Source organism: Lipotes vexillifer, unplaced genomic scaffold (assembly GCF_000442215.2).
Source record: "Lipotes vexillifer unplaced genomic scaffold, Lipotes_vexillifer_v1.1 scaffold1122, whole genome shotgun sequence".
NCBI lineage: Eukaryota > Metazoa > Chordata > Mammalia > Artiodactyla > Lipotidae > Lipotes > Lipotes vexillifer.
Window position 1 is genome coordinate 36,242 of NW_006798649.1, and position 11,190 is coordinate 47,431.

An 11,190-nucleotide genomic window follows, 5' to 3' on the forward strand; every position below is an offset into this window, starting at 1 on the left:
CCTGCTGAATACTAAAGCCACTTTTCTAAATAAGCTTTTGCAGCTTTATTGCTTTTTCTTTGTCAGAGCTTCCTGTTTTTCAGCTTGATTCTTCTATGGCTCCACTTAGATCTGTCTCCTATTTTCTGTTGTTCTTTTATGACTAATTCTATGCATGTGTATTTTTTTCCAAATTTTTCTTAAATCATATTGGTGCTGTGTTTAAAATTGTCAGTTTTGAGCAAATAGCAAGTTGCACAACAGTAGCATTTTGTTTCAGATATTAACGTTGTATGAAATACACAGTGAAGTATGGAATTATACTTAAATTCTAATCTATTAACTTTCTGATTTTCCATTAAAAACTAGTTACACAAGTCAGGATGTATGAAATGGTTTTGAAGATTAACAGTAAAATATATTTTTAAAGAGTACCTAATACTCCCATTTGTCTTTTTCAGCGCCATCTCTCAGCTTGTGTCATTCATGTTGTCAGATCAGACGTAGGATGCTGTCAAGAAATAGGTTTTAGGAAATTAAAAATTTGTTGACCTCAGATTGTTCGTGTCATCTCATCTCAGTTGTTTTCTACTTTACCTGTCTCTCCTTACTCCTTTGTGTTTGTCTTGATACCAAGAAATGTGCAGTGAACATTTTGCCTGGGATCTAGTTTTGTACCACAGTTCTTTTCTGTATTATTCTCTTTGTTTACAGGGTGACAGCTGTCCATTCCGTCACTGTGAAGCTGCATTAGGAAATGAAACTGTTTGCACATTATGGCAGGAAGGGCGCTGTTTTCGACAGGTGTGCAGGTTTCGGCACATGGAGATTGATGTAAGTCTTCAGTTTGTATTATAGTAAGTAGTCTTGTGTCCTGATGGGCCAATAAAAAATATGGGGGTAAAAAACAACATTTCATATAACATGTGGGTTACATTTTTTTAATGACCTAGTGAAATTTCTCTCATTAAAATGTTCACTTAATATCTAGATGTTATATGGTATGAATTGGTATCATATTTCTTAAAGGTAGTTTGGTAATCTGTCCAAAGTGTAAAAATTATATATGTATATTTGGGGGGTATTTATATTTCTATGTTTATTTTAAAGCAACCTGAACTTAGAGAAAACTTGCAAGTACAGTATTATAAAACTTTCTTCTAAGCCATTTAGGGGTAAATTACTGACATTTCCTATCACTTCCAAATACTTTCATGACTGTTTCCTACAAACAAGAAAGATACTCTCTTCCATAACTGTGATAGAACCATCAAAATTAGAAAATTAACATATATGTATTATTTTCAGTGAATCCTCAGATCCCATTCAAGTTTTGCCATTGTACTAGTGATGTCCTTTATTGCAGTAGGAGTGAGTCCAGAATCGAGTGTTGCATATAGTTGCCATAACTCTTCAGTCTCCTTCTGTCTAGAACAGTTAGTCTTTTCTTGCCTTTCATTGGCCCTGACATTTTTGGTAGTTTGAGGACAGTTATTCTGTAGAGTGTTCCTCAATTTGGGTTTATCTGATGTTTTCTCATTACTATATTCAGGTCATGTATATTTGGCAGGAATATCACAGAGGTGATATTCTTCTCATTGCTTACCATTGGGTGGCATACAATATTATCCCATTACTGGTGTTGTTAACTTTGATCACTTCATTAAGGTGGTATCCACCAGATTTCTTCACTATAAAGTTTTCCTTTTTGTATTTAGTAAGTATTTTTTGGAGAGGAACTTGGAGACCTTGTAATTATCCTGTTCCTCATCAAATTCTCAAGGTTTTTTTCCTAGCTTTTTTTTTTTTTTTTTTTTTTTTTTTTCTGCTGAATGTGGAACCTGCAGTCTGTGTCTGATCTGTGAAAACATCCTTCTGATCACCAATTTTGCCTTTTCAGTCATCTACCTTTTTAGAAGAGAACAGAAAATGATGAAGTCCCAGGTGAGTTCACTCTCAACCACTGCGCCACCAGGGAAGCCCTCTCCTAGCTTTTTATGTGTGAACTCATGGTTTCCTATTTTATTCAATGTGTTATATATCACTACTATCATTTTTTATCCTCAGGTTGACTCAGTTTGGGCCAGTAAGAGACCTTAAAGCTGGTTTTTGTGTCTTTTTGTTGCTTCCATCATTCTTTGAACACGTCTTCACTTTGTGGCCTAACAAGATTATCCAGGTTCATCTGGTACTTTTCCTCCTCCAGTTGTGGAATCAGCCATTTCTGCAAGGAGCCTTAGTTCCTTCTAGTGTAACTGCTCCTGGAGTGTCACTGCTTCCAGGCATGCAGTGGACAGAACAGAGGAATATATAAATGTATATACATACATTTATATCATTGTTTATTACTTTATGTATTGAAAATCATGAGTTCACATAGATGCTTCCAATTTACCAACACTACAGTGTTTTGTCTAGGCTTCTCCTTATTCATACTTGTAACTCTCTTCTCCAAAACTTGATTTCCATTGTTCTTAATCTTATCTGATCAGTTCCTTAGTTACGTAAACTAGACAGTGTATTACAGCCTGTTTCTTCCTCTCAGGCTCTGATGTCATATGAGGCTGCTCCTGCACAGGATGTCTTTCTCACCTTGTTTCGATTCTGACATCCTGTACCAGGGCAGGCCTCCCACCTTGCTCCACCATGAGGACTCCTTCCTCACCCTGCTCCGGACCTCATGGATACCTTTTTCACATCCTTGGGCTTTGATACTCTGTGTTGGGCAGCCCTCCCATGTGAGATGCTTGTTTTCCTCACCGTGCTCATTCTCTGACTGTACCAGGACCCACTCAGAAGAGCCTGCCTTCCTCACCCCACTTGATCTTTGATGCCCATTCTAGGCTGACACTCCATGAGTATACCCTCCTCACCCTACATTAGGATCCCTTCTGCATAAAAGCCTTGCTCACCCTTCTCAGGCGCCAACCTTGTGCCAGGCCATCCTCCTACACAAATGCCTTACTAACCCTGACACCCTGTGCTGGTTCCACCTTGTCACGTGGATACCTTCCTCATCTCAGTCAACCTCCAACACCTTACTCTGGGGCACTTGTCCTTCCCTCTCCCAACATGAATGCCTACCTCTCTCAGCTTCACCTAATGACTTTGGACTGAATTGTTTGAGAGGGGGTGGGGAAAGGAGAAAGATTAAATATGCAATTTATATGCCTGTGGTTATATAACTACTCCATTCTGGTTTCAGATTTATGGTCTCTCAACTACATTCTATGCTGTCTTCCAAATAGGGAATTCACTAAATACATTCAGAAAAAGAAATACTCTGGAACTTTCAAAAGATCATGTTGTAACATTGCAAGCAGAGTGTAAACTGGCACAACTCCTAGGAAAGGTGTATCAGTCTCTTAAGAACATCTGCGTTTGGAGATTTTCTAAAAAACTCATGGGACTTGGCATATGGTTTATTCATGGCTAAGATTTATTACAGTGATATAGTAAGGATACACTGATCATAAAAGAAAAAAACACAGAGTCTGGAGGAATCCATGTGTGGGTTTCTTTTATTATCTTTCCCTCCCATAAGGGGTCACAAAGAACATACACTTCCCCCAGTGCTGAAAATGCAGGAACATGTGTGGGGTGATTTTGCCCAAGGAAGCCCATTAGATCAGCATCCAAATTTTTTTATTGGGGCTGGTCACATAGGCACCCTCTACCTAACACGTACCAAAACTCTAGTCTCCTAGAAGGATGTCAGGTGTTCGGCATAAGCCATATTGTTTGCATAAACAGTCCAGGCACAGTGATCAGTTAACTGACCAGGAGCATTATAAGAGCCAATTTCCCACATGCCAGGAAAGGGCCAGCCTTACAAGCAGGCTATCTGAGGACTGCAGGCTTAGGGCTAGGCTACTCTGTTAACTCTTTTTTGCACAGAGGCTTGTTTGGCTGCATCTTTCAAAACTACTAACTACTTGTACCTTTGTCTCATCTGTACTCATGTGCAAAATGAGATCTATGCAGAATTACTCATTGTAACATAATTTGTAATATGTGAAGTGTATGAAGCAACCAAACCTTCATTTAAAATAAATTTTATTACATTCATACAGTGGAGTGCTGGGCAGCTGTTACCAAAAAATTTTAAAGGGATACTACTTATTTATTTATATGAAAAGATCAGGATATAGTGTCACTGAAAAAGCAAAGGACAGAATAAAGTGTGTAGTATACTACCACTTGTGTTAAAAAGAAAAACATAAGGAAAAGAATTTATATTTGTTTTTCACTCGTATATGCATTTTAAATATCTCTGGAAGTATAAAGGAGAAACCTAACAACAATGGCTATAGGAGAGTGGAGACGGGAATGGTAAGGAGTCATTTTACTGTATACCCCCCTTTCTAGATGAATCAACTTTCATTATTCATGGGTTCCATATTTGCAAATTTGTATATATGCTAAAATTTATAACCCCAAAATCAGTACAGATGTCCTCTTCATGATCTATTTAGTGCCATGTTTGTTTGCATTTTTGTGCTTTTTGTTTGTGATTTTGCTGTTTTAAATGGCCCCCAAGTGTAGTGCTGAAGTGCTGTATGTAATGTCCCTAAGTGCAAGAAAGCTCTTATGTGCCTTGTGTAGAAAACACAAGTGTTCGATAAGCTTCGTTCAGGTGTGAGTTACAGTGCTCTTGACCTTGAGTTCAGTGTTAATGAATCAATGATATTTATTTATTAAAATTTTATTTATTTTTGGCTGCATTGGGTCTTTGTTGCTGTGCACAGGCTTTTTCTACTTGCAGCAAGTGGGGGCTACTCTTCATTGCAGTGTGCGGGCTTCTCATTGTGGTGGCTTCTCGTTGGGGAGCACTGGCTCTAGGCACACAGGCTTCAGTAGTTGCAGTACATGGGCTCAGTAGTTGTGGCACGCAGGCCCTGGAGTGCACGGGCTCTAGGGCATGCGGGCTTCAGTAGTTGTGGCACATGGGCTTAGTTGCTCCGCAGCATGTGGGATCTTCCCAGACCAGGGATTGAACCTGTGTCCCCTTCATTGGCAGGCGGATTCTTAACCACTGTGCCACCAGGGAAGTCCCCAGTGATATTTATTAAATAAGGTGTCTTTAAACACAGACACACATAAAACAAGATTATGGATCACTTGATGAAAATGTGACCAGGAGCTTTCAGGAACCCAACTCTGTTTCCTTGAGCAGAATGGTTCAGTATTTGCTAATTAAATAATGTGAGCATTAACTATATATCTTTGGACCATGTGCTATGTTACTATTAAAAAGTTAAAGGAGTAATCATATAGGAGAATGTTACTATGGAGGATGTGTTGCAAAGTGAAATTATATGGAACAACTTTCTTTTAAGTGTGAATCAATACATTCTACAGGTTTTTGTTTTTGTTTTTTAAGAAAAAGAATTCTATACCAAAATAAGTGACTCTCACTGGGTAATGGCCTAACAGGCATTAATTTTATTTTCCAAGTCATCTTCATTGCTTATGTATTACTTTTTATTTTGAAACAAAATTCAGTAAAAGTATTAAACAGATCAAATAAACGTCATGTGACTCCTGTATAAAGAGCATGCTATCACAGTAGTCATCCAGTAATTTGAAGATTGCTTTCAGGAAAGAAGTAAAAACTTAAGCAAACACAAATCCAGGAGCAAGGAAGATTGGCATTAGATTCTGCCTCAAGGAGTAATAGAATAATTGTTGTTATTCTAAAAAACAATGGTATCTGTTATACCTACCTTTTAAGTGTAACGGGAGACTAATAAATACTATCCAGTTTTTTCAGAGGCAAAGTTATTTGCCTTACTTTTTTAAAATATGTGGCAATAAATGCAGGACATAAATTTTTTACATAGTTTTTATCCAATCACCTTTCAGAGATGTTGAGCTAATGTATATTTTCATTATCAGTATGTGGGACTCCATGATTCTTCCACATCCCTACCAACACAGTGTATTATCAAATTATCAGTCTCCCAATATAGTAGATATTGGGATCTTTGCCCTTTTTGATACATTTAAGGATCTTTTTGTAATGGTCGTTGTTCCTCTGTTTTTTTCCTCCATATTTAAAAATTTCTGAAGTAGTGCTTCTGTTCTTTCCTGGAAATTTAATCCTTAGGCTGCTTATTATGAGAGATCCAACATAATGCAGGTTATTAATCAGAATTTAGTTGCTTTTCAGAAGTGCTTATCACATCTTTTTTTTTCTTTTTCTTTATTGAACTATTTGTTAAAGTATATATAGAAATGTGCACATATCATAATCTTACAAGTTGAAGAATTTTCACAAAGTGAATATACTTACTAGACCAGCACCCTGATCAAGAAATAGAACATTTCCAACACTCTGTCTTCCCCTTTATCTCTTCATTGTCACTCACCACACCCCCAAAACTAATCACCGTCTTGACTACTCTGCAATAGAGGAGTTTGCCTGTTTTGGTCTTTACATAAATGGAATTTTACGGTATGTGCTCTTTTGTGTCTGGCTGCTTTCGTTCTGCACCCATGGTGTTGTTTATTCCCTCTCATTACTGGATAGCATTGTATTTTATGAATATACTACAATGTATTTATCCTTTCTAGTGTTGATGTACATTTGGTTTGTTTCCATTTTGGAGCTGTTACAAATAGTGTTCTTTGAATATTCTTTATATACATCTAATGTGTATATTAGAACTTATGTATGTGTTTTTCTTGGACATATATCCTGTTATCTAGATGTACCGGTATTCTTGTTTTTCTTGTTCCCCTTTATAAGAGCGAGGTAGCTTGGGAAGGAAAGATACCATCCTAGTGTGTTACATGAACCTTTAGAAGTCACAAATGGGAAGAGGAAGAATTTTTCCAAGTCTTGAACTCTCAGCTTCAAATAATAACTGCACTTTATTGAGTCTTTTCTGTGTGCTAAGTGCTTCATGTACATTATTTCATTTAATTCTCATGAGAAACTAATTAATAGCTACTGTTACTCCCATTTTATAGCTGAGGAAAGTGGGACTAAGAGGTATTAAATTACTTGACATCACATGGTCAATAAGTAACATAATAGAGATTCTGACTCTTATCTTTGATTCCATAATCTTACCTTCTATATTATCCTGCTTTTCTAAATTAAATGTAGACATTTAGGAGTTCAAGGATTAAGGCAAGGAGGAAAGAATAGCAGACTACATCCCTGCCCCTTTCATCTCTCTGTCATGCTAGAATAAGTTACTTTCAGCAACCCTTCTTCCTCATACTCAAAATCATTTCACATGCCTCAGATTTTTTAACCTTGTTTGAACTTTGTCCAGAAAACTTGACCAAATTAATACAGGTCACACTTTTTTTATTTGAAAATAATGTGTTTTTCCTCTTACAGAAAAAACGCAGTGAGATTCCTTGTTATTGGGAAAATCAGCCAGTGGGATGTCAGAAACTAAACTGTGCTTTTCATCACAACAGAGGACGTTTTGTTGATGGCCTTTTCCTACCTCCAAGCAAAAGTGAGATTCGTTTCAATTTTAAAAGAATAGTTACTGTATAATGAACACCTACATGCACAATGTACAGAGTACTTTATAAACATTGCCTTCTTTTAGTCTTGTGAGAGAGCAGTATTATTTTCACTTCACAGATGAGGGAATTGAACTTTACTAAGGTTAAATGACTTGTACACAGTCATAAGCCAATAAAATAGCAGTCATGATTAAAACTTTGTTGCCAAAATCCATGCTGCTTCACAAATGTTTCTTGGCAAAGATAGTTTAGATTACTATAGCTTATTACCTCATTTCCCATTTTCTTATCATATCTATAGAGATTTTCAAAAGAAACTTGATTCTCCAGGCCAGGGGTGTTGGCAAGTCTGGTCTTCCACCTGTTTTGTAAAATAAAGATTTATTGAAATGAAGCCCTGCCCATTTGTTTATATATTTTCTGTGGCCAGATTTTGTGCTACTGCTTCAGAGTTGAGTACTTGAGACAAGATCTACAAGGCCTAAAATGTTTACTATATACCTCTTTACAGGAAAACATTTGCTAACCCTGCCCCTGCTCTAGGGTGTAATCTAAAATGAAACTTACACTCTGCCAAAAGCTAGTATTTAAAGTCCTTTTAAAGTAATTTCCTAGTGGAGTGATCAGCCATTTAAAGCCACATCTGCTATGTGATTAAAATTTGATGGATATATATTTTTATCTCTGTTTAAGGGGAGAAAAGTCTCACTCCTTTCTGGTATAATTCAGAAGTATTGCCCGCTATCTCTTTAAAAAGCTGCTTCTTGATCAAAAAGCCTAGAATTTCAGTATTAAAATTTAATGTCTAGAATTTGTAAATAGTTACTGTGCATCTAGCTTCCGGTTTATTCTCTGTTTTGAGCACCCACTTTGAGTGTGTTTATGGGCAGTGAATAGTTACTAGCTGAAAGCCACATTTTCCCTCCCTGGGAGTTTAAAACCTAATTGGGAAAATGGGGAAATTAAAAATTAGATTAAAATTTTAATTAAAAGACACAAATTAAAAGGACATAATGCTCAAAGAAAATCACCAAACTTATGATAGGTGGTTAGAGATTTTTTTTTTAAAAAAAACATCTTTATTGGAGTATAATTGCTTTACAACGGTGTGTTAGTTTCTGCTTTATAACAAAGTGAATCAGCTGTACATATATCCCCATATCTCCTCCCTCTTGCATCTCCCTCCCACCCTCCCTATCCCACCCCTCTAGGTGGTCACAAAGCACCAAGCTGATCTCTCTGTGCTATGCAGCTGCTTCCCACTAGCTATCTATTTTACATTTGGTAGTGTATATATGTCAGTGTTACTCTCTCACTTCGTCCCAGCTTACCCTTCCCTCTCCCCGTGTCCTCAAGTCCATTCTTTACATCTATGTGTTTATTCCTGTCCTGTGCCTAGGTTCATCAGAACCATTTTTTTTTTAGATTCCATATATATGTGTTAGCATACGGTATTTGTTTTTCTCTTTCTGACTTACTTCACTCTGTATGACAGACTCTAGGTCCATCCACCTCACTACCAATAACTCAATTTCATTTCTTTTTATGGCTGAGTAATATTGTATTGTATATATGTGCCACATCTTCTTTATCCATTCATCTGTCGTTAGACACTTAGATTGCTTCCATGTCCTGGCTATTGTAAATAGAGCTGCAATGACCATTGTGGTATGTGACTCCTTTTGAATTATGGTTTTCTCAGGGTATTTGCCCAGTAGTGGGATTGCTGAGATATATGGCAGTTATATTTTTAGTTTTTTAAGGAACCTCCATACTGTTCTGTCAGAGATTTTTAATGAATTGGGATTGTATCTTCTATTTTTAATTTATGACTAACTTTGTATGTCTAGCTGTGTTGCCCACTGTGCCTGAGTCACCAGAAGAGGAAGTGAAGGCTAGCCAGCTCACAGTTCAACAGAGCAAATTATCTGTCCAGTCTAATCCCTCTCCTCAACTGCGAAGCGTTATGAAAGTAGAAAGTTCAGAAAATGTTCCTAGCCCTACACATCCACCAGTGGTAATCAATGCTGCAGATGATGATGAAGATGATGATGGTAAGCTTTAACTCTTTCTTTAAGGCAAGTAAATGATCAGAGTAACTTAGTGAATTAGAATCAGACTTGAAGCTCTAGACCTGTTTTTAATTGGAAATTTGCCTTAAATTTTGATAATATAGATCAGTTTTCTGAGGAAGGTGATGAAACCAAAACACCTACCCTGCAACCAACTCCTGAAGTTCATAATGGATTACGAGTGGCTTCTGCCCGGAAACCTGGGGTCAATTTAAAACAAGGTAAGAAGAGGCTATATGGATGCTGGTTCCTGCTCATAAATCTTACAGCACTGTTGAGTGAGTCCAGACTGTTTTAAATACCTTTGAAATTTAGTTCATGATTACCACCACCTCCATCTTCCTTGCGCGCATTATACACACGCGCGCGCGCGCACACACACACACAATTTCTCTTATTCATTGAACAAACATTTGAATGCCAGCTGTGTACAAATAAAATGCAAAAGTGAAATGGTGCTGGTTCCTCATGTGGTTGCTATTTGCATTCCTAGGTGAATGTTTGAATTTTGGGATAAAAACTCTTGAAGAAATTAAATCAAAGAAAATGAAGGAAAAATCAAAGAAGCAAGGTGGTGAGTTATCAGGAGTTTTGACACGGAGGATTTTTTAAAAAATAAATAAATTAATTTATTGACTTGGTTCCCCCGGGTCTCAGTTGCGGCAGGCAGGTTCCTTAGTTGTGGCATGCATGTGGGATCTAGTTTCCTGACCAGGGATGGAACCCAGGCCCCCTGCATTGGGAGTGTGGTGTCTTAACCACTGGACCAGGGAAATCCTGACACGGAGGATTGAATGTTGCTACAGAAGAATAGAAAGGACACTTCTGCAGCAATGAAGACCCAATGCAGCCAAAAAAGAAAGATACTTCTGATAATAAGGACACTTGACACCAACCAAAATGAGCAAATAGATTTTGATTTTTGTGGCTTCTGTGAAGTAAAACACAGTCTTACTTAAATCACAGTTGCTTTTTTAACCCGTTGTAGCTGTTTCAGTCCCTAACTGTTCAGAGCTAGGCACATACAATGAAGAACCTGAAAGAACTTGTTTGTTTATTTTGAGAAGTATAACTCTAAAGGATAGCATATAAGGTTTTTGTTTTGTTTTGTTTTTTGAACGTATTGCATGGCTTGCGGGATCTTAATTCCCCAACCAGTTATCGAACCCGTGCCCCCTGGAGTGGAAGCATGGAGTCCTGACCACTGGACCGCCAGGGAATTCCCTAAACGATTATTTAAAAGAGGAAAAAGTTCATTTTTTAGTAGGTGAATTCTTCCTCAAGAGCTGCTAGGATTTTCTTCTGGTGCTTGCCTTAGCCTGGTTGATCTATATTTCCAACCCTAAAAATTATATAGTGTGAAATGCATTTAGAGAGAATCAGATGGTTGGTTTTAAGTGCCTTCTTGCTAAGGATTGTTCCGTAGCAACTTTGGAGTTGTGTTTTGCAGATGATTTAATATAGATGGAAAAGATTGAATTGACACACTTAATAGCTGATGTGCTTCTGAGGTTAACTTTAGAATAATGTTAGCCTTCCTAGTAAATAAAAGTACATTGAGTGCCTGAGTCACTCAAAACAGTTTTATATTTTACTTTCACATTGTGCCAAAGGCAGATAAAAAATAAGATTATCTCCCCTTTCCCTA

At 37.3% G+C, this 11,190-nt stretch overlaps 1 protein-coding gene across 1 annotated transcript in view; it reads left to right on the forward strand.

Annotated features, from left to right (window-relative positions):
• ZC3H11A (zinc finger CCCH-type containing 11A) overlaps positions 1-11,190 on the forward strand; it is a 28,571-nt gene that overhangs the window by 699 nt on the left and 16,682 nt on the right. The window contains exons 2-6 of the mRNA XM_007470649.1: positions 694-813; positions 7,334-7,457; positions 9,321-9,524; positions 9,647-9,763; positions 10,036-10,116. Of these exons, the coding sequence (XP_007470711.1) occupies positions 694-813; positions 7,334-7,457; positions 9,321-9,524; positions 9,647-9,763; positions 10,036-10,116 (646 nt within the window). The remainder of the gene's footprint in view (positions 1-693; positions 814-7,333; positions 7,458-9,320; positions 9,525-9,646; positions 9,764-10,035; positions 10,117-11,190) is intronic.